Below are 24,434 nucleotides of genomic sequence, written 5' to 3'. Positions count from 1 at the left end.
CAAACATGCAAACACACACACACACACACACACACACACACACACACACACACACACACACACACAATTTCTGGTTAGTAAAACAGAGTACCTGAAGAGTAGCTATGCAGCCTTCTTTTATGATATGATTGTTTTGTTTTCATTAGCATTTTATTTAAATTATATTTTTAAATTAAAGTTTATATTCCTTCCCTCCTTCCTTCCTTCCCTCCTATTTCTTTCTTTCTTTCTTTCTTTTTCTTTCTTTTTCTTTCTTTCTTTTTTGTCTTTTTGAGACAGGGTCTCCCTGTAGCCCCAGCTGTCCTGGAACTCACTATATAGACCAGGCTGGCCTTGAAGTCACAGAGATCTGCCTTCCTCTGCCTCCCTAGTGCTGTGATTAAAGGCATGCACCACCACACCCGGCGAAATGGAGATCTTTTTTAAAAATTCTTACCTCAACTGTGAACCTAGAAACTTCACCCACTTGTGAAGGAGATGTACTCTTGCTCTGGAGTGTGTTACTGAATATGTTAAAGCTGTAATGAAATGCTTCTTCTAATCATGTAGTTATTAAATTTTTTTAAAAAATTAGCATTTAAAAAAAAGAATAAATTATGTATCTTGAAACCCCAGAAAATCAACTGAGAAGGCATTTATTACAAATAAGCATACTGAAGCCAAGCAGGGCAGAGGTCCTAGTTAGCTCCAGCCATCAACTTGACAGCCTAGAGTCATCTAAGTAGAGCAGGTCAGCAAGCAGTGTTCCTTCATGGCTCCCGCTTCCAGGTTTCTGCCTTGAGCTTCCGCCTGACTTCCTCCATGATAGACTGTGACTCAGAAGTATAAGCCAAATAAACCTTTCCTCCCACAAGTTGCTTTTGGTCAGAGTGTTTTACCAGAGCAACAGAAAGCAAACTAAAACAGTAGGGTATGCCCAGCACTTGAGATGAAGAAGCAGAAGGATTGCTACAAGTTTGAGACCACCTGAGTTATGAGTTCCAGGTCAGCCAGGGCTACATAGCAGGACCCTGTCTCAAGGGAGCTAGAGAGATGGCTCAGCTGTTAAAACCACATACTGTCTTACAGATGATCCGAATGCAGTTCCTTGCACTCATGGCAGGCAGCTCACAACCTCCTGTAACAAGCCTCTGTAGGCACCCACACTCATGTGCACACACAGATACACCCATACACATAAGCAAAATATTAAATAAATCTTTTTTCTTTTAAAAGACTGTCTCAAAAAAAGGCATGCAGGTAATTTTCCAACATGGCAGTAGTAACCCATTAGAATAAATAATAGGAAAAGATTTGCTCTCTGTCCCTACCAAGTGCTATCAGGAATGATGAAATTGGAACAAAAGGGTTTCTAGAATCTCTAGTTTTTCTGTGATTAAAAATTGGGGTGGGGGGAGTGTGTGGTGGGGGGGTGCATGCATCTCTCTGTCTGTGTTTGTGTCTGTCTGTATATGTATAGCCCACATGTGCCATGGGTTTTGTTTTCCTGTTTTGTTTTATTTCATTTCACTTTCAGCTTCTACTCACTGGGATTTTAAAAGTATTAAGGTCCAAGTTTCAGCCTGGACAGCTGTGAGAGTTGGGGCGAGAAAGAACCAGAGGAGAGAATGGTGTGGGTAATGGGCCTCAAGGTAGCCATCAGCTTTGTCAAGCATACAGACATCACAGGTCAAGAAGAACACTGAAGTTTTCTCTCGTGGCCTTTACAGACATCCTGTGGCCAGTATATTTTCTCACACATGGGTCCTTTTAAGATCTTATGAACTCACTCTTTCTCTTCATCCCCCATGCCTGCCCCTCATCATCATCTTCATTACTTTGGCCAATTACAACTTTTCCTCAGCTACTCCTCTGTCCTGGTCCCTGACCTCTGCATTCTTTCAGTCCTTTTTTTCACTTCACTTTTCTGTACCACATCCATGACTAATTAATATCCAACAGACTATAAGCCCAGAAGGCCACCCTCCCATGAGTCAGTGTGAGCTTCAGCCTGCATGCTGCCACTGAGCGGCTATGTGGCCTTGACCATGTTATTACATCACTCTGAGCCTTAGCTTCCTCATGTATAACATTGACCTAATACTTAATAAAAAAATTATAATGATAATTTCTCCCATCCAAGTACTAACCAGGCCCAACCGTGCTTAGCTTCCAAGATCAGACAAGATCGGGTACGTTCAGGGTCGTATGGCAGTAATTTCTATAATGTCTACAATAAAAAGGACCCATTACAGGATTGGGGACACAAAATACAAAGGCGTTCAAAGGCCTGGCATTCAAAGGCCTGACTGTTACTATAGGAGTTGTAGTCATTACCGTGACTGGAGTCCACAGTTGACTCCTGGATCAGAGTTACCAACATTGTTGGTCTCTAAGACCATACAACTGGTCCCCAGTGAATGCAGGCCAAAGTGCTTCCAAAACAAGGTAGCTAACTGTAGCACATACCTACCCAACAACATCTGTGCACACACCTCTCAGGATTGTGAGTATTCATCATTCCTCAGCTTGAAAAGCCCTTTTCATTTGTTTCCAACTACACCCCCTTCAAGAACACTTTCCCTCCTTGCCCCTGTGCTCCCAAGCACAGTCCCTTCACCATCATCTCCTTTAACCCTTACAGCCCTACACGTCTGGCTTTGTCCTGGACACTTGAAATAACTCGTCCTATTTTATGCTCAGAATCACCCTGCAAATCAGGTGCTGCATTACTCTTGATACTTTATAGCTTTAATGTCTTGAGAGGGTAAGTCCCCAAGTTGGTCACTGGTAAAACCAGGACTCAAAACTCAGTAAGTGTGAGCATTCCTGCTCTGCTCTCCTGCTGCAAAGCACGGTTTAGGAAATGACGGGGTGTGTCATTGTAACACTCGAGGCGCAGCCCAAACACATCTTCCTCATCCTTGAGGAATCTGATTCTTCTTCACCTCCCCCGCTCTCATCCTTCCACTCCATACAGCTGTTGTACACAGTAAACACTTTATTGTACATTGCCCTAGCAGTGACTCTGACACACATATCTGGGCACTCACTACATCAGTATCCAGTGTAATATGAAGAGATGGAACTCTGGATTGTTCACTAAGTGGAACCATAAAGTGATGATCTATATTTTCAGACTTTTCACAAAGGTCAGTCTCACTTCTTCCCAGATATGCCTCAGGAAGTCTCAGATAGACTAAAAATTTCTTACAGACAAGGACCATGTGTTATATTCCTGTATCTCCCAAACTTCAGAAGACATGCAGACACCCCCAAAATGCCTTTTGATTCATAATTAGTCTTCTAAGCAGACTCTCCCACCTGAGGGCCCAGCAGGTCTCTGGAGCTACAGGGGAGAAAAAGCTATGAGATTCCCTACTATCATCTCACAATAGACAGAACGCCCAGTCCCTGCACACAGTGGAGGAAAATGTTCCCAATTGTCAGAAGTCAAAAGCAAACTAGGTTTGATGGCCTCACTATAATGCTTAATATGCTACATACTTGGCATCTGTTCCAGAAGAGACTGTGTGTCAGGAACTCAGAGGAAGGTCTCCTGGGCATATAGGCAGCTCCCAGTCTGTTTCCTCCATTAAATACACTCGGGGTAGGGAATATGCAACTTTAAATGCATGAAACATGAGCCAGACTTGACACCCATCTATCAGAGCTGCTTTAAGGATAATAAAATCAGCACTGCCATTATAAGGAGAGGGAACTTGATGACCCACTAGAGAATTCTTCCAATCTAAACGATTCTATAAATTCCCCTAAAATCATAAAAAAGCAGATTAAGGATTCATGTAGGTATTTGCACTATAAATACAAATTAATTTCTGTTCCAGCTGCAGTTTTTCTCCTCCATGTGAGAAGCACCTCCAATCCCTGAGATATTTCTGGTGAAATACCAACCAACAGACGAGCTAAAGATAGTTAGGACTCCCCCAGGTCCTTGTTGGCAACTATTTTCTTTTAATTTCACAAATAAATCTGTATCTTGAAACAAACTGAATTGAATTTTGCTGCTGTCCAAAAACATTTATCACTGAAAATCTGTTTTGTTTGGGGAGAAAGATATAATTGTATACAGATTCAATAAGAACCTAAATGTTCCACTGAGAAATTCCTTCTTGAAATTGTCTGGACTCTAAGTAATCTATTTATTCCCTTTTTCAGTTACTGGTCATATTATTGCTATTTGTTTTTACTGAAATTTCCTGTTTAAACACTGCTCTTATGAGAACCTTGAATAGCTTCTGAGGCCAAAAATATATTATTCTTCCTCTCACCTGGTCTTAAATAACCTATTCAAAATGCCCATTATAAAAAAAATAATTAGTTTGTTTCTATCATTCTTTCATTTATTATAGCTCAGTCACTAAAAGTAAAAAGGAAATAACTGGTAATATTTTTTAAGATTAATTTATCAACTAATACAGTTTTAACTCATGTTTCTACAATCCAATATGGAGTCAGAGACCAAAATAGAAAGGAACAAATGGATTGTAGATCACATTTCCAAATGTGGGACAGAAATGTCCTCAGTTATGACATCATACTGTTTCTCCTATAAAAAGAACTATGTCCTTCAGCAAACTATAATTTCCCAAATAAAGGGAATAAAAGATTAAAGAAAAACACATCAGCAATCGAATCCAAGGATAGTGCCCAGATGCCAGGCATATAAAATATCATATCCAACAAAAGATTTTAAAAAGGAAACCTTGTACCACTCAAATACTTATATACAAAGAGTTTCTGCCCAAAATCACCAAAGAAAGGAAACGTCAGTATATTGTTGTGCTAAGAGCCACTTCTTTTTATGATCCTGGAAAGCCTTCCTCCCCTATGTGCTCTGGGGTCAGCCATGTGATTTGTGTTGTCCAATGGGACATGAACAAATATGACTCACTTGTCATAAATGGAGACTCACTTGTGCACTGAGGCTTGTTCGTGTAAACCCTGAGTTGTTGCCATGAAAACAAACTTAGACCAGCCTGGTGGTTCACAGTCGCGTCCATCAACCCAGCCACTGCCAGCACCAAGCGCTGAACATGTGAGTGATGTCTGCAGACCACCCAACTCTTGTCCTACTTGCCAGCAGGCTGCAAAACCATGAATGAGTCCACGCAAGTCCAGTAGGAGAATAAATTGGCTGAGCCCTGCCCTGATTGCCTGCTGATAGAACCACAAGTTAGTAAATGATTGCTGTCCTGAGCCACAGAGCTGTGGAATGGGCCACTAGCACTAGCTGACACAAGGTCATCACAGAACACCATCTCTTGAGTACAATATTAACAGGCCATCCCTCCCCCAGAAGGAAAGTGGGAGACTGCGTGAATGACGGATGGGTCTTGGCAATTATTCCTGAAAGTGAGATTGCATATGAAATACCAAACTCTTTATAAACCACTATTTTGGAAGCTCTTCTGGAGTTTAATCTAAAGTGCGATACCACGGTGATAACTGTCAACATGGCGACAGCTGCCATCGTGTATTAAGTACAAACACTAAGATGTGTGCTTGATAACGACAGCATCATTAAAGCTACACAAAAGCCTGCCACGAACAACAATGTTATCTTTCTTTTACACACCAAGAACTGGAGCTTCGAGTAGTTGAATACACTGGTGATCACACAGCATTCTGAGTGAACTCAGACTCTCAAACACAATATGCTTAAGAGTCTGATCTCTTCATCACTGTTTTCCTACTGAATATTACTCCAGGGAGGCTTCTCTTGTCCATTGACCTGGAGAGCTGTCTGGTCCAAAAAACCTACTTTCTCTTCCTTGAATCTTAGATGGCCAAGAAAAGCAGACCCAAGGAAGCCCAGAGAAGCAGAAGTCCGAGTGAACAGAGGGGAGAGCAAGAGAGCTTCAGCAAACGGCCAGGGACTATTTAGCACACAACGCCCTGCTCAACAGCAATAAAATAAATATGCAGCCAACTAGAGTAGCCTTGCCTCCTTTCCCACTCCTAGGAGGCTGGGAGGTGGAAGATGGGAGTCATTCCTTCCTTCTTATGTACAGAGAAGATGATCCTGTGTGGACAGTAAAGGATCCCTACCTACCGTTCACTTAATATATGTCAGCCTTTTATTAATTAAACCTCTAGAATCAGACCCACTATTTCCTGAATGTCTGACAGTTTTGAATAACTCTAATTTTTTAAATTGAGATGCAAATGGGGATAAGAAAGGAAAATCAATGAACACAGCCCCTTTTGAAAGCCCTTTGCTTCAAAATATAACATGAACAAAGCCCTCACTAGCCAAACCAGAGAGGGAGACAAGCAGTCATGTACGAGTCTGTCTCCTTGAGTTGTCTGAAATTACAAGGCTTAAGGTCCTTACAGTCTAAGGCATAAACTGATTTTTAGCCTCTGTCTGCCTAATAGAGCCTAGTAGAGCCAATCTCTTTTTAAGAAACACTAACGCTATGGGGAGCTGTTCCGGGTGAATTTATGGGAACCAATGAATGGGAAATATGCCTGGGCAAGTGTGAAGAGACACAGGTGGAGAAATGTATCCTCCTCAGTGAAGCTGAACACAATTGTAAGCACATCTCCAGCATCTACATATCAAAACCTTGCTTTCTTCAGAGAGGCCAGAAGATCTCTGAAAGACTGAACTGTCTTCAGAAACACCATTTTCTGAAGGATGTCTTTCCAAGCCTCCATCCTTGGTCTATTGAATAGGGCTGTGGTGAGGATTAACAAAGAAGAGGCTGCTGAACTGTACATTTCTTGAACCTGTGTGATTCCCCACAAGTCTTGGAAACACCATCAGTCTTGCCAATTTCTTTTCTTTTAGTTTTTTCCTCCTAAGTTTTAAGGTGAAAAAAGAAAGAAGAAAGAAAGAAAGAAAGAAAGAAAGAAAGAAAGAAAGAAAGAAAGAAAGAAAGAAAGAAAGAAAGAAAGAAAGGAAGGGAATCTTACAGTTGGAGATGCTGCTGCTCAACTGCATAAGTTAAATGTTGATAGGTATGGATGGGCGGGAGCGAGCGGGCAGATGGAGGAGGCAGGAGCGGATGGATGAGGCACAGAGGCTCAGATGGAATTCTCAACGGGACACAGATTTATTTCACACGGGGCACCTTTCCCTCGGGAAGGGAAAGATGTCATCGGAGGAAGGGAAGGGAAGGGAAGGGAAGGGAAGGGGGAAGGGGGGAAGGAAGGAAGGAAGGAAGGAAGGAAGGAAGGAAGGAAGGAAGGAAGGAAGGAAGGAAGGAGGGGCAAACAAGATGGCTCAGTGGGTAAAGGTGCTTGCCACACAAGCCTGGTAACCTGAGTTCAACCCTCAGAATCCACATAAGGGTGGAAGGAGGGAACCGACTCCACAAAGTTGTCCTCTGACCTCCACATGTGTGCTATGGCACAAACACACACAAATAATAATAAAATAATAATAATAATAATAATAATAATAATGATGATTATGATGAAGAAGAAGAAGAAATGAAACCTTTTTAAAAACAAAGAATGAGAGATAATGTTATAGTTTAAATATAAAATGCCCCCCATAGTCTCATGTGTTGAATGAATGCTTGGTCCCCAACCAGTGGCACTATTTTGAGAAGTTCTGGAAACTATAGGAGATGGAGTCTAACTGAAGGAAGTAGATTATTGAGGGTAGGACTTTGAATTATTCCCAATCCCTTCCTCCCTCTCTGCTTCCTGTCTGCCATGTGGTGAGCAGTTTCCTGGGTCCAAATCAATGGAGCCAAGATTCCAAGAGACTGAAATCTCTAAAACCATGAGCCAAAATAAATCCTTCTGTAAGTTGTTTATATTGGGAATTTTGTCACAATGACACATACTGTGGCTGAGACCGATAATATCAATACAGCGTTTACTATGTGCTAATAAGTGGTCCAGATGTTTGAGGAATGTTAACACAACCTCCCCAACAGCTCCAGGACAAAGGCATGATTGTCCCTGCCTTAAAGGTAAGGAAATTGAGTAACCAGGGACACAGGACCCACGCTCTTAAGTGACAGGAGTGACCAGGGACACAGGACCCACGCTCCTAAGTGACAGGAGTAACCAGAGACACAGGACCCATGCTCCTAATGGACAGAAGTAACCAGAGACACAGGACACATGCTCCTAAGTGACAGGAGTAACCAGGGACACAAGACCCACGCTCCTAAGTGACAGGAGTAACCAGGGACACAGGACCCATGCTCTTAAGTGACAGGTTAGTGACAAGAAGTCATCAAGACCTCTTGCCATGATTTCAAAGAGAAGAATACCCCCAAAAAAGGGAATATAACAAAAAAATTCCAAAAGTAAAAATCACACACACAAAAAGAGCAACACCATGACTTGGGTGCACTTACATCCATGCAGGCAATACGTGCATACACATAAAGAATTTTTTTAATAATAATTTTTTTAAAAAGAACAATGCCAAAAATTGAAAAGGAAAATTCGCTTTGTAGTACACAGTTCTTTTGTGCACATTTTGTTACAGACCATTGCAAACTTCATTCAGGATCATATAGTTCCTCCCAGTGTTCATATCAACAATTACAAACCACTACTGACCATCAAGGCATGGACAGCTTTTTGAAGATGTGCTCAGTGGATGTTAGAGCTGATGTAGTCTTTCAAGATCATAAGCAAGGGGACTAGAACCTGTCCTCCTAGTGTTGGTGCCAAGGCTATTTCAGACAAACCAAGTGGGTGTAGACATGCAGTGCCCATGGTCGGCCATGTAGAAGCATGCACATCACCTTCAGGGCTGACATAAGCATCTGTTTTTGGAACACCTCATCTCCAATTGCTGTCCCTCTCCTTCCTGAAACATTAGGAGCACGTACAAGAACACAGGTAACCCTCAGACACCTCAGGAAGAAGTAGGTGTGGAGAGTTGCTCACTTCAGGGAGTTAACTTAGGAAAAGCCTCTCAATCATTCCTGAACCTTCCAATGTCCTCTGCCCAGGACAGCAAGGTTCCACAGGGACTGCTTCTCACTCTTATCCTGTTCCTCTCCCCTTTCATTTGTGAAAAGAACCAAACAATTGTTAGCAGCTCCACAGTGCCCTCAGGACCACGCTGCCCCAGGGTTTCTAGTGAGGGAGCATCTTAGATCACTCCAGCTTAACTCTGGGGGAGAGTTACCACCGGATTACATCAAGCAAGACTTAGGCTTAGTGTAGGGCTACCCCACTAGATACTTGGACACTGTATTAGAATTCCGCCATTCATATCTTAAAGCAATTGCCAAATAAGTGAACTTTGGAATGGGGTGGGCAGAAACTCATCTCAGAAATGAAATGTCTATTAATTTGGAGGTAATAGAGAATAACTGTTAGGGGCTCTGTTCGTTCCAATGACTGAAGTCTATAAGAGGGGTCAGCAAGTGTTTGCTGTATGGGGTCAGATAGTAAGTGCTATATAGAGGCCTTGAAAGCCGTTCTGTCTCCCTCACAACTACTCAGCTGTGTGAGAACAGCCATGGTCAGTGTGTGGAGGACTACGGCTGGCTGTGCATCAGTAAAATTGATTTCTGGATACTGAGCCTTGAATTCCATATTTTTACATGTCAAGAGATTATTCTTTTGTTTTGTTTTGTTTTCTCTAACCACTTAAAGAAATGAACAGCATTCTGTATGGGGCCACACAGAAACAAGTAATGGCTCAGACATAGCCCACTTCAGGCCAACATTTCCCAAACTCTGCTTTACAATGGGAGCTCTAATATCTCTGAGCAGTAAATGCTTGGGCAGGTTTTGTTTTCCCTCTGTTCACGGGCAAGTTCACGTCCCTCCCCCGTGGAATAAAAGCAGCAGCAGCAGCCACCTTGTCTGTTTGCTGCAGATGCAGCGGAGCAGAATGGTCAGCACAGGTGGCTAGACACATACTCAGCATTCAGGAAATGCCAGCTGTGCCTGCTAGCTCCCACCATTCTGCAAAACTCCCTGCAACTTCCTCCAAATCCATCCCAGCTACGAGCACATAGGATCAAGGATCACCATGCCTCTGTTGACAAAGAAATACTTGACACTTCTCACACCAACTTCAGCAGATTTCGAGTGTTTGCTGGTCCTGTGACATGTTGTCAGATTCCTCGTAATGCTTTTAGTCCCTGGAATATAAGAGCTGAGGGCCAGAGCATGAGGTTAACATCCAAGCCACAAAGATGCTTTCTGGGCACTGGCTGATTCTCATGCTTTCTTAAGTGCTTTAGGTAATTCTTTCCCTTACCCAGCAGCTGAAGGATATTGATAAGATGATGAGCCCCAGGTTTCAGAGGAAGAAACCAAGGCCAAAAAAAAAAAAAAAGTGATGCAGTGAACCAGGGCCACACTCTGGGAGCCAGGAGATGAGACTCCCCTGGGCTCGTCCACATGGGGGTGCTTGCTCTGGAACATTGAAGTCTCTTTCAAAGAAAGATGACAAACTTTTGGGTCCCATGCTTCTCAGACCTAACTTGTGTCCTGAATATCTGGGAGTCTGCTAAAGATGTAGACTCTGCTGCATTAGGCCTGGGGAGCTCGGAAGACACCGCACCTCTGCAAAGCTCTCTGGGATACCAGTGCTGCTGACCCCACCTGGTGCAGCACGGCTCTACATATGGTAACAAACATGAATTTTATCTCTGAATGTCCAAAGTGGTCTGTACACGAAGAATTCAGTGCCTGTGGTGTTTCTACTCTGCATCCCACGGTGGCAAAGAGCATATGCCAGCATTCATCTCTAAGCTCCACCGGGTACCAGTCATGTGGCCTTGGGACAAAGTCCTCACCTTTCTGTGTCTTGTGTTTTGGTGGCAATTAAGTGAAGTAAGACACACATGAAGCACTTGTGCAATCTGTAACAGCTATAAATGCTCTATAACTGTGAAATGACCAGGGAGTTGTGAAAAATGAAGACCCTTTAGTGGAAATTTATCTAAAAATTGCTATTTAAAGCATGCCCCCCCCCTGCACAGCAGGGAATTCATGCAGATTCATTCATACCCTCCTTTTATTCCAGCCCTTTTACAGTTAAGTAAACTAAACTTCTCTTCAGTCAGTCATAAAATTAAATTGGAAAGGAAGTTCACCTTGAAAGGGCAGGACCCACACGCCAGCAGAGGAACAGAGATTCCAGAGATCCTGAAGCTGTGTCCATTACCTGGGCCTCTGTGTGTGTGTGTGTGTGTGTGTGTGTGTGTGTGTGTGTGTGTAATAAATGACTATTTCCTAAAGCAAGATGTATCTGAAATCTACCAAGTTGGCATCTCATCTGCATCACTGCAGGGCATCAACGTTCATTAGTAAGTGCTTCCATCCAACCTAAGTCCTAAAATAATACCCTTCATGTAGGAAACCACTGCTGCTACACTTCAGAGGAGAAACCTCATAGTTCTCATCTGTATAATGAACCCTCTGGGTAAGCTAACTCATTAAGAACATTCTAGAAGGTCAAGTTTATTCCCTTTCCTCAAAATGGTACTGCATCCCCAGGTAAATCACCCATCATTTTGCCCCCACCACTTGTACAGTTCACTGAAGTCTGTACGGAGGGCAAGCACAGTGCCGGACATACCATGAACACTCAGTAAGGGATGGCTAAGACTAGGACAAAATTGGGGCTCCACTTTTCAAATGAACTACAGTATCATCTGGCTACTGGGTAGTAGTGGAAATGACAGTTGGCGGGAACCTGGAGGAAGGCCCAGAGACAACTTGGTTGGGTAGGTGCCACTGTCTTTTCCAAAGCTGGATGGGCAATTTACAACTAAAGTAAGTAGCTAATGGAGCCAGGTGGGAAGTGATCTGCTGGTTGGTGCTCTTCAGGATCTTCCAGGAAGCTGATTCCCATATAGCGGACACTTCTGCCAACCTAGCCCCATTACCTCAGCACCCTGAAATTCATAAATTCAAGCTGACGTGCCTGGTACACTGGGACGGCCATCAGTTCCTGGAACACTCTGGCTGCTTTTAATTCCAGCACACACAGACTCAGCTTCAGGGCTCCTCTGATGTGATATCGGAGACAAGCAAAGGGCCCCTCAGCCTGCATCTCAAACAAGAGGAATGGGCAGTGAGCAAATGTCTGCCTCCCACCCCTTGAGGGCGCTAGTCTGTGGCTATTTCTGTAGCTCCTCTGATGAAGGTCAGGGGCCACTGGGACTCTTGCCAGTGCCCTTCCCTCCCTCCAGTATGGCTCCTCCTCTTCCCCTTCTCTCTTTCCTGCCCTCTCATGCCAGCTCCCTTGACCACTTCTAATACCATTGCAACCAGACTCTGCTTCAGTGTCTGATTTGGGTAATTATATTGAGATCTCTGCCCACTCCAAAGCCTTATCCAGAGCCCCGGAGTTCCTTAGTACCCTGTTGAGAACTACAGATTTTAGCAGTTACAGAACTGAGAGGTCTTTCAAGGCCAGAGAGAAGCTAGCTTCATTTGCTGGAATCCACTGGCCACAGTAGATCCTCCAACACAGGGTGCTTCTCCTGCCTGCATGAGAGGTTGGAGACAATCTTGGAAAACTTTTCTAACATTTTAGGACATCTTTTTCTGTTTGGGGAAAGTTCATAAAATAAATAGAGATAATTAACAGCAAGAGAAGAGACACTTTAAGAAAGCTCCCCTTTCATGGAAGCACCATCCGCCCTGTTCCCCAGAACATTCTTTGCCTCTTCTACCTCATGCCCACTTCAAAAGAACCCACCTCTTCACCTCCAAGTGCCCACAATGCCCTGCTGCCACAGCCTAGTCCTTCTCCCTCCCCATAGACTCGCTCCCTTTTAATTCTTGGGCTTTGCACTTCCATTGAGGAGCAGCAGAGAATGAGATCAAAGAAATCAAAACAAGTAAAGCTAATCATGTGACTCACTCCGCCTTTGCCTCCCCTGCCCCAGGTCCTGAAGCTTGAGGTTACAGCCAAGGGTGATGGGAGTAGACCTGATTTTGAAATGTTCATTCAGTGTTCTTAAGGTTTACCAATGGGTAAAACTCAATATACTAAACATAAAATCCATCTATTCATGAAAACGGAAGGATTTGTGACATGGAAGCCTGCGTTTAGCTGAATTCAGTGAGCTGCTTCCTAGAAATAGGATCCACAGTGCCCTGCGCTGCAGTCCCGGACATTCCCTTTTGCTTCTGACTCCTAGATCGCTAACAATGGCCATTTCAAGTCTTGTTATGCAAAGTACATGTCACTGCTTTTTGGTTTTTGCCTGGTCCAGAAGATAAAAGCATTTGAGCACTTGGGGGAAAAAAATCCCAGCTTCTGTAAGTGATCTTTGTTTGCAAGTGCCTTTTCAAGAGGCTGAGCTTCCTGTACTTATGCCATCCAGACTCTCTTATTTGGAATGGCACCTCGGTGATGATGGTGGCGGTGGTGGTTGTAGTGTAATGTAGTGGTGGTGGTAATGTAATGGTTACAGTCACCACACACATGGACGCCTATAGGTATCTTTAAAAAGTACAGTCATTGATCTGGAAGATCTGAGGAGTGACTGGAGCAACAGCAGAGAGACAGCCAGGGATGCTTCTATTGCCTTTGCCCTCTTGAAAGGGGACATGCCCTGGTAGACAACAGAAAACAAGTCTTCCCATCCATGACTTAGGTTCCCATCCTGGCACGAATACAGACTTCTCCATTCTCCCACCAAAACTGCAAAATGAGGCTCAAGAACCAATGTCACCTCAACGCAGTACAAGGAGAGAACTTTAAGCACACCCGTATGAATCAGCCTGCCTCTGCACACAAAGGCAGCAGAGTCTGTGTCATTTCCACATCCATAAACCCAGTAAATCCCAAACCTCTGCAAAAGTCAGAGTTCATAGTAAAAGTCCCAAAGCAAAAGGAACAATTCCCTGTCCTGTCAGCCCAAAGCTAGCACTTAGTGTATGTAAGATGCATCACTTCTCAAAGGAACAGCATTCTTCCAGCATGCAATCAGCCACTGGACAGGCACTAGTGGAAATGCTAGGGGAGGCTGGAGAGATGGCTCAGAGGTTAAGAGCACTGGCTGGTCTTGCAGAGGACCCAGGTTCAGTTCTCAGCACCCACATGGCAGCTAACAACTGTCCATGACTCCAGTTCCAGGGGAATCCAACATCCTCTTCTGATCTCCATGGGCATTGCATGACACAGGTGCACTTACATACATGCAGGCAATACATTAATAAATAAATAAATAAATAAATAAATAAATAAATAAATAAATAAGCTAGGGATGTGATGACCAGCAAGCAGACACAGACATACCTTTGTGAATCTACAGGAAAGTGTCATCAAACACAAATATGGGCTGGGGAGATAGCTGTATCGGCAAAGACCCTGCCATGTAACATGAGGAGCCATGAGCTCAAACCCTAGAACACATGTGAAAGAGGCCAGGTGCAGTGGCACATGATTATAACCCCAGGTCTGGAGAAGGCAGAGACAGGAGGATCCCTGGAGCTTACCGGCCAGCCAGTCTTGCTTCCTTAGTGATTCTCACAACAGTGAAAGACCCTATTTCAAAAAATAAGGTAGACAGTACCTGAAGAGTGATAACTAAAGTTGGCCACCACACAAGCCTATATGTACATCAGCACACATGAACACACATGTATACACATATACATACACTTGTGCACACATATACACAATTACAATTATAATAATTTCATTAATTACAAGTGTTATGTGTGATGCAAAGGGGAAGTCCTACGGAACTTCTACAAAGACACCTAACCCAAGAGTGCTCCCAGAGGGGAGGAAAGGGTATTTATAGCAAAATTCAAGGATAAGGAGTTCTCTGGGTGTTGTGGTTGGAATTTGAAGCATCTCTCATGTTTGAACGTTTGGTCCCCAGCAGGTGGTGCTGTTTAGGGTGGTTATGGCACCTTCAGGAGGTGAAGCCTCACTGGAGGAAGTGAATCACATGGAGCAGACCTTGAGGCCTTACAGCTTAGCCCTACTTCCTGCTCAGTCTCTGCTTCCTGAATGTTGATGCAATGTGACCAGCCAGGCTCCTGCTCCTGTCCCTGCCTGCTACCATGTGTTCACTGCCATGAAACACTGTATCCCCCTGTAACTGTTAGCCAAAATAAACCCTTAAGTTACTTTTGTTAGGGTATTTTATCACAAGAAAGTAACTAAGACACGGGGCTAAGAGCCTATGTTTATTGAGCACTTATTATGTGCTTTATACTGCATCAGGTAGAAGAGTCAGAGAGACAAATAGGAAGTGCCTTTCTTCCAAAAATTCCCAGTTTAGTGGGGGGAGATGGACTTCCATTTTATTTGTTGCTTAGAAATGATGACGTCTCTCCATCACCATGACACAGCTTAAGTCATCATTTGCAAATTATTCTAAAGCAAAAGAATTCAGCCATGAAACTTCATAACTACAAAATTTTCTGCTGTGAGTGCTGAGAACTTTCCTAATGGTTTAATAAAACACACAAAGCTGGGGTTGGGGAGACTGCTCAGTGGTTAAGTGCACTGGCTACTCTTACAGGGGACCCAGATTCAGTTCCCAGCACCCATATGGCAGCTACAACTGTTATAACTCCAGCTTCAGGGGATCCAATGCCCTCTTCTGACTTCCAAAGGCATGGCATGGCACTGGTGCACTTACATACATGCAGGCAAAACACCCATACATATAAAATAAATAAATAAACCAAAAAAATTGAAATACACAAAGCTAAGAAAATGACCAATCCCATGGAGAACCCACTTATCAAGGCTTGTTTGGGGATACACAGCTGCTGAGGCAGACGGTCAAAAAATTAAAGAGCTAAATGAAGAATTTATTAAAAAGAAATGAGACTTTGGAGATCTATAAAGACTGCTTGGAGACTAACAATATTATTGATAATATTATCAATGTTAATGATAATATTGCTAAAATAATTGAACATTTTAAAATTTTCATGTTCATTAACACACTCACCTCTATGGGCAGTTTTTATTATTCCCCCCATTTTACAGATGACAAAAGGAAGATGAGATTTCTGTTGATGATGAAACATCAGACTCAATAGTCTAAAATCCTGTACTCTAATGTTTATAAAACATGAGATACTCTAAACAACCAACACGTTTTTGCCACAAAGCACTTTGCACACGGTTTGCTCAAGTATCAAAATCAAAAGGTGCCCTGCATCTGAAGCAGTAAACAAGGACATATGGCAGCCATCCCTTGAGGGGTTCTGATTACTGAATAGGGGCCTGGCTTTGTGAGGCCACTGAAGGACAGACAGCAAGGTGCTGGGCCAATGTGGAACAGAGAGCTGGGACTGAGACTCCTCCACATAAGATCTACACCTTCAGTGACAAGAACGATCAACAGAGATGCCCCGCCTCGGCAGGACACCACAGATGGGCTCCAGATGGGGAAACACAGCTCCTCTGGGAAGTTGAATCTTTGGACTTCCTGTCACAAGAGTCTGGGACTCTAACACAGGCTAATCAAGTGGTCCAAGAAAATCCCAAGCTTTGGAATCAATATCATGAACCAGGTATAAGGTTTTCAATACCTACAACATCCCTTTTTCACAGGTTCTATCACTGTCCTTCATGGAGATTAAGATCCTCGGGGGCAGAGAAATTACATTCACATAGTTGCAAACTGGCAACAGCAGGATGTCAATCCAAGCAGTGCCATTCTTATCCCATTCTTTAAAATCCCCAGGCCCTTCTTCACCATTAATTGGAGATTAATTAAGACCCATGCAAGAACTGTGCCAAGGAAATGAGACAGAGTAGGTAAGGCTTCTATCCAGCACACTATCTGGCATATAGTAAGAGACAGTGGTGGTAATGAAGAAGAAAAAGGAGGAGGAGGAGGAGGAGGAGGAGCAGGAGGAGGAGGAAAAGCAGCTAGCGGGGATAGCAGCAATGACTGATAAAAGGCATGAGCCTAATCTTGCCAGAAGAATTTACTGCATAAGTTCTCAAAGCTGGGTAGAGGAGATGGCTCAGAACGTAAAAGGTCTGGCTGTGCAAGTATGGAGACCTAAATCTGAGTCCTCAGGACCCATGTAAAAATCAGGTATAGCCATGCACACTTATAAGCCAAGCACTGGGGGAAGGGGGCATGGCACAGTGGTGAATCCCAAGAGCTCACTGATCAATCAGCTTGGCCAGAAAGGCAAGCTTCAGGTTCACTGAGAAACCCTGTCTCTAGGGAATAAAAATAGACAATGATGGAAGAAGATACTTTATAATGTCTAACCTCTAACCTCCGCATGTATGTACATGGCTGTGTGCCTGTCACACATACACTCATACCCACACATATCCTCAGGACCATCTTTCTGCCTCCCTCACATAGACTCTCTTGTGGACAGATCATTTGTGCTATGTTAAAGCTTATTTTCGAAACTGATATCACAGCATTTCACAGTCTGAAGATAAGAAGAAAAGCAGTTAAAACAATCTGACAAATAGAACCATAGGGAAGTGAGAAAAGATGTTCACATTATCCGACTGCAATAAGTCTAGCCTTGAACCTAATTTTCCAAGATTCTTGAAATATCAGTGATCGCAGCATAACAGAACAATTAATCAGGCTGTGTTTGTTCGCCATGTGTGAGTCACTGTTGCCATCTACAGTTTAACGCAGGGCATGCAATGCTGCCAAATCACCAGTTCTAAAAACAGAGCCCTGGAGACTGCCATGCTGGGAAAAAGCACTTGCTCACAGAGTACAGGCAGTGAAAATGCTACCTGAAGAAGCAGTTCCTTCTCCACCACCTCTTCCGTCTTGCTGATGAGTCGCTTCTGCAGCATGTGAATTTTCTGTATCAGCTCAAAGGCACTAGGGTCGCTGGCCTGTCCAAAAAGAACCGCCACCGATGGAGTCAGCACCAGTTTCAAAGCACCATGGCCTCTATGGGCATTGATTATTATCTTATTAAAATGCCTTTCCAGCCTGAAGACCCAGTACATAGAGAACTGAAGCCAAAAAGGAAAAAAGCATAACAGATGGCAGGGTCACAGACGCCCGACCCGCCCCCCCCAAAAAAAACAGGAACCACCATTTCCCAATGTTTTCACTGTGACTCTAATCAAACAGGTGGAAAGAAAGGGTGTTCATTCCACCAGAAGGAAGGATAATAATTATGAGAGTTACTACACACGGCATTCGATGCTTTTCATGTAATATCATGTGACAGTGGGTCAGACTGTTATCAGTCTTCGCTTTTTGCAGAGAAGGCAACTGAGAAGCAGAGAAGTCACCTGCCAAGATCGGGAGGGTTCCGGCCTGGATTCAAGACTAAATACTCCCCACTGCAAAGGCTGTGGTTCTTCATTATGATGCTCTGAGCTTTTCTACCACCTCCAGTTTCCATAGGAATGACTCAGAGTTCCTGAAGTAATTAAGCCTTGGAATTCCCCTCTGGTCACCATCAGCCAGAAGATTCATCACAGACCACAGTGGGGAAGGATTCTGGGACAGGACTTCAGCTAATGAGTGGCAGCAGAACACAGCTGTGGCATTTAACTCTTGAAAGGAATCATCAACCTTTGGAGCTTAGATGCTCCTTCAGTGGCTATAAGGGTTGAATCCAAAGAGCTACACTTGTAAGTTGATCATACATCCTCTGGTCTTTGAGGCAAAGTTTCACTTTCAACCATGTTGACACTTTAAATTAATCTCGCCGCTGGATATTTTCAACTGCCTCCCTGAGTTTTATTTCTTAATAGAAATTGACATAGAGTTGGAAACTTCTGCAATCTACTTGAAAACATAGAATAAACCGATGTGATGATAACAGGTATAAGAGCATCAGTTCCACCTCCCCAGACAGATCCCTGTTAGCATTGGGTTATTAAGCTAGGCCACTTTTGGCATTGAAGAAGAATAAAGATGATATTTCATTGACTCTGACATTGTTTACACAACACATAGCATCGCCAATTGATACTGTATAGCGGGATCAAATTTGGCACACATTCGCTTGGCAGTCCTGGATGCTGTTAAAATCCAGGCCTTGTGTTTACACAATTTATAATACATTAGCTTTAATACTTTATATTCATTAAAAGAAAATAAAAATAGAAACCTACTTGGCTGATTTTCCACACTGCCCTGTTCTTTCTTGTATCATAGACTTATATCTCCCAATATTATAATTGTTTATTTGACCCAAGCCCCTTTTGGCACCCATGTTACTAGGTACAACTCCTGGTCTTGAATGAGCAGAGCTTGCCTTTGTTATTTGCAGTGTTGGTTGTAATGCCTATCAGGAAATCACAAAATAAAATAGGAAGTTGATTACCCATCCTCTGCCAATGGGACTTTGGCTGTGTCCCCAGATCCTAAGAGAAAGGGTTTGGCTAGCACAAGCTAGGCCTTTGAAAAGACTGCATCATAAAACCTACAAGAAATGAAAGGATGTAAAGACCAATTGAAAGACAGCTAAGATGCTGGTGGAGGATATAGCTAAAGGCAATTAGCAGTCAACCCAAGAATATTCAAACTACCTAAATGAGCAAAATAAATACCCACTGATAAAACAGGGTTACGGCTTTCAGGTCTTTTTGGGGGTCAGAGAGGCTTTTTGTCCAAGACTTTGAAGGCCAAACTCAAATGAGCCATCTGGTTCTGAAACAACCCAATTTATATTTGATCCAGTCTTGCAGCCTAGGTGACAATTTGCACAGTGTTGAATTAAAGGGCACTTTTTATTATGCTTTGGGTTAGGAGCTCTGAGTGGGTGAAGAGGAGGTTTGGGGACAGGAACAATCTCTACCAAATGTTACCTCAAGCTTCCTCCATCGGTGCACATTCATGGGGTTCTCCAGCTCCTCTTCCAGGGCTCGACATCTTGTTCGTTCCTTCAAGAATTCTCTTTGCATGTGGAAAAGCTCCTGCCTGGATAAGACAAATTTTATTGTGCAAAGACCTTCTCAGTCCATTTGAATAGCATATCTTTAATTGACTACAGAGGGTTAGGTAGATGGCACAGTGCATAAAGCACTCACCATGCAAGTATAAGGACCAGAGTTCAGACTCCCAGAACTCATGGAAAAGCCTAGCAGCCATGGTAGCACACTTGCAATTCCAGCACTTGGGAGGTAGAGGAAGTGGATCTCCAGGCAAGCCACGTAGCCAATCTAGATGAATCTGTGGACTCTGGATTCAGTAAGAGACCCTGCCACCACTGAGGAAGATACCCAGCATCATCCTCTGACCTCCATAAGCATGTTCACAGGACACATGTGCACCAATGCACATGGGAACACACATATATGCACACCACTAACTTGTACACACAAAATAATAATAATAATAATGATAATGATAATATATAGCAATAGATACACTACATCTGGTGTAAAAGTTGGAACTAGGGAGACTTTTATGAGCAATGAGGTCAAATTCCCAAAGGTAAGCAGCATACAAAGAATACTAATTCTTGCAGAATTCAGGAACTTCCTTAGCCTTGAACAGCAGCAGTCTTCAAAATCAAGATTCTGAATATCCAAGTAATTTAGACACATATGGAAGGAACCAGGGGGAGAGGTGAGCCCTGAGACTTCCAAGATAAATGTCAGCGCTTCTCTCTCTACAGGAGCAGTAGGTGACCACCTACCTCCATCTTAATCATATAATGGAATCATGTGGGGAACTCAGCGTTGCGTTCCTTTGCCAGAACCCAGTCCCCAGAGGGCTTCTGCTTTATAGGGTCTAGTGCAGGGCCTGCATTTCACAGTTTTTTAATCCTGCTGGAATTCTAACGTGCAGCCAGATCTTGGAAGTACTAGGTTAGGAGCCTCAATGGTATTTTGCCTTGTATCCCACAATCGTTACGCACGGGTGACTGAAAAAGTCCCAAAGCACCAGCTCTGGTTCAAACATATTTCTAAAATCTTTAGGCATCTCCAGTTAATAGGTAGACTGTCAGAGTCATTCTCAGTGTCCGGAGCTTGCTACCACTGTACTCTCCAGAGCCTTTGTTGACTGATGGGGAAGGAACAAGTGCTTGCATTGACTTGAGCAATAAAGACATTCCTATCTGTCCTTGTCTGCTGTGGGTGTGCAGATTACTAACACGGAGCCATCTCTTTTACTTAATTGCTTCATTTAAACCAATAATACAACTTCCCCTCATTAGTAAGACAAACCATTAGAATTAACTGCATGATGTTCACTCAACAGGGAGCTCAGAACAAGCTGCTTAGAATTAAAAGCATATTTTTAACACTTTGCTTTTCTAGAGTAGATCAGAGAGGAAAGCAAAAGTATTAGCTATCATATTTGAGGGCTGACTGTGTACAAGACTCTGTGTGAAGCACATTACATTTGTTTCCCCATTTAGCTGTAATTACAAGTTCAAACCCTAACAGACATCTAGTGATTTGCTCAAGGTCATCCAGCTTGGAGGTTGCAAGGCTGATAGGAATTCATCCCTATTTATTTGCCTCCAATTTTTACGAGGCTATCCTCTCATTGGAAAGAAAAATAAAAACATTATCAACAAACTCGCAATATTGACAAGAAATGGGTAAAATCTGGTCTTTTATGTACATCATAAAAAATAAATAACTCATGGCTGGAAAATTTACTGATGGTCCTGAAGATCGCTCAGTAGCTGCTCGGAATGAGCCCATCTGTCTCTAATGTCAATGGTAGTCTCTCTGGAGAGTAAATTTATGAATGGTAGTTCTAATCTCTTCTTTATATTTTTCTGCATCTCCTATGTTTTCTACAACGAGTATGTACTATTTTCATCATCTGAAATACAAACAACTCAAAAAAAATCTATCTGTCCTTGATGATGGCACCTCACTATTCCCTAAAACCATTCCTGCATCTGAACATTAGAACCATCTTTTAATCCAGTTCATGTAAGAGGCAGATTCAAACTGTGTCCTTATCCCAAGGTGGTCAAAGGGAACTGTACTTCTACAAGTCTGTGAGGAAAAAGAAAAGATACCAAGAAAATACTAAACCTCTTATTCCGTTTCCCGCAATTGCCCATATAAAGCACAGTGATGTTTTCCCACAGGGAAAGCAGATCTTGTGTAATGCAAGACTTAAAGAAAGAAGCCGTCTGGAGCTAAGTGCAAACCATGGAAATAAATCAAGAGGGAGATGGAAACTTTGGTCACCATTGAAGGAAACAGATTTTCAGAGAGTGATAGAATTAATGTTCCACCTCTTTTCATCCTGTATATAATTCCAAGAAAAAGATGTGCACACGTTAGCAAGATGGCATTTAAATATTGATGTTTTTCGATCTCTTGCATGCTGCCTGATTAAAGGAATTCCAAAGAACTCATTGGGGGAAGAAAATGTTCAAAATTATGACTGGTTTATGTTTGTGCTATGACTTAAAACTTCCTTTTTAAGGACCCAGGAGAGTGTTTTAATAACCTTTTTGCCTTTGCCTATACCCCACCCCAGAAGGAAACTAGTTCATTTTTCTGATGTAGCATGTGCCAGAGGCAGATTTTATGGAAAAGTTCTCCGATGATAATTTCATCCTATGAAATCCATTTTGTGTAATTTCCTAAAGACCTTCAAGGACCACACAAGCATTGCAGGAGGTCCCTGCAGACCTCTGTGCCTTCCGCCCTGAAGCTCTCCTTTTACCTCAGTTCCTCCACATTAGCCACGCTCTTGGCAAGGATCCCCTTTTCTCGGCGAAGCTTCTTGATCTCCAGTTTGAGGATCCGCATGTCCTCCACTCTCTGGTTGTACTGGGTCTCACCTTTGTTCAGCACTGACTGCTGGATCTTGATCTTCTCATACAACAAAGCTAACTCATCATTACGCCGGACAAGTTGAGAACCCAGGATATCTCTCTCACTGATGACCTGGGGGGGGGGACATGACATAGCCACTATGAATGAAAAAGCCTCACTTCTCCTTATGACAGAAGCATGCATTCCATCCACATATGCCCTGTGGGCAGAATAGTAGAAACATCCTGCTAGACCATCCGCACACACTCCTCCCGCTGGAATTTGCAATCTCCGCCAATTCCCATGGTTCTATAGTTCAATAATGCTTGGCCCTTGGCTGTGCCACTTTGTTTGTTTCCTTGTTTGTTTTTCACAATCTTTTTTAATGTTTAAATATGAATGACTTTCTGGTAGACAAGCTCTTGCCAAGTTCCACCATCTCTTACCATCTTGCACTGAACAACTTCTCCTAACAGGGTCCTGATAATGTCTGTTGTGACCTGTAACCCCAGCAGTCAGGAAGCTGAGGCAGGAGGATCACCAACTAAAGACTAGCGGGGAGTACATAAGGAGACTCTATTGAAAGAAAGAAAGAAAGAAAGAGAGAAAGAGAGAAAGAGAGAAAGAGAGAAAGAGAGAGAGAGAGAGAGAGAGGGAGGGAGGGAGGAGGAAGAGGAGGAGGAGTAGAAGGGAAGGAGGGAGGGAGGGAGGGAGGGAAGGAAGATTCTAGACCCCAGATTATGAACTTGAGATTCTATCATGTAATTGTGATCTGCAAATGTGTACAGCAAGTATATTGTATAGAACTTAAGATCCATGAAAACAGGGACCTGATGTCCTACTGGCCATTGTGTACCTACTGCGCAGATGAGTCAGTAATGCCAATTAAGTACTTTCGTACATGTGAGTGAAATGAACGATGATTTCACAATTAGTCTGCTGATGATCTGCCAACATAGCCATGTGGTTGCTTAGAAAGGACAAAGGACTCATGACTGCTAGTGGGCATGTGACAAGGAGGTTCTACCTGGTCTAATTCCTTCTTCTGCCTCAACCTCTCCCCATCCGCTTCAGCGATGATTCGCAGGAGCTTTCTCTCTTCCAACTCCTGCTTTTCAGTGAAGTGTTTGGTCTCCAGGGCTTGCTGTCTCAGCTTTTGTAGCTCAGCCTGACAAAGAATGAAAAATTGAGGCAAATTTCATTCAGCAGTAGCCCAAACAGGACCATGGAGCCATATTTGGCTGCACAATTTTATGTTGCTTATATTTTCTTCTCCTGGATCATTTAACAGGATTTGATAACTCTCCCAGACCAAACAAGCTTAGCTCATGCACACACCATACACACACAAAGAATCAGCAATTCTCAATGCCGTGATCATGTTTATTCTGAGAGTTCTGTCCTGAGAGATTCCCATCACTTTTCTGTAGAAGGGTAGCAGGGGCCTCATTGGAATTCGGTAGCATTTACTCTAACCAGAATTTCCCAAGAAGAACCAGGCAGAGGAGGAGGGTGTGTGTGAGGATAGGGAGGTCTCTACATGAACCAGCTTCTCTACTGGTCCCTCCACCAGGACACTCACTGCAAAGAGAAAGTCCATTGCAATCATAAATTAAATCAGTCAAAGATAACAACTAAATGTCTCTCTTGGAAAACATTTGGATAAGACAGAAGGGATGTTATGATGTAATAAGTTCTAAGGGACCTCCACTGCAAACATGAAGATAAGATAAACAAGCAGTATGCAAATTGTTCAGTCCGGGCCACAACTTTTCAGTATCTTTTTATTATTTTTATGCCTATGCATATTTAG

At 43.1% G+C, this 24,434-nt stretch overlaps 1 protein-coding gene across 1 annotated transcript in view; it reads right to left on the bottom strand.

Annotated features, from left to right (window-relative positions):
- The window catches only part of Cfap58 (cilia and flagella associated protein 58), a 133,009-nt gene that overhangs the window by 41,445 nt on the left and 67,130 nt on the right, over positions 1–24,434 (bottom strand). Inside the window, exons 12-15 of the mRNA XM_008845710.2 lie at positions 23,649–23,789; positions 22,530–22,753; positions 19,694–19,805; positions 17,654–17,758 (exon numbers count right to left, since the gene is read on the bottom strand). Coding sequence (XP_008843932.1) covers positions 17,654–17,758; positions 19,694–19,805; positions 22,530–22,753; positions 23,649–23,789 — 582 coding nt within the window. The remainder of the gene's footprint in view (positions 1–17,653; positions 17,759–19,693; positions 19,806–22,529; positions 22,754–23,648; positions 23,790–24,434) is intronic.

Source organism: Nannospalax galili, unplaced genomic scaffold (assembly GCF_000622305.1).
Source record: "Nannospalax galili isolate Female #2095 unplaced genomic scaffold, S.galili_v1.0 scaffold161, whole genome shotgun sequence".
In the NCBI taxonomy this organism is placed as follows: Eukaryota; Metazoa; Chordata; class Mammalia; order Rodentia; family Spalacidae; genus Nannospalax; species Nannospalax galili.
Note: the sequence above shows the minus strand (reverse complement) of the source record. Positions and strands in the feature narration are given on the sequence as shown.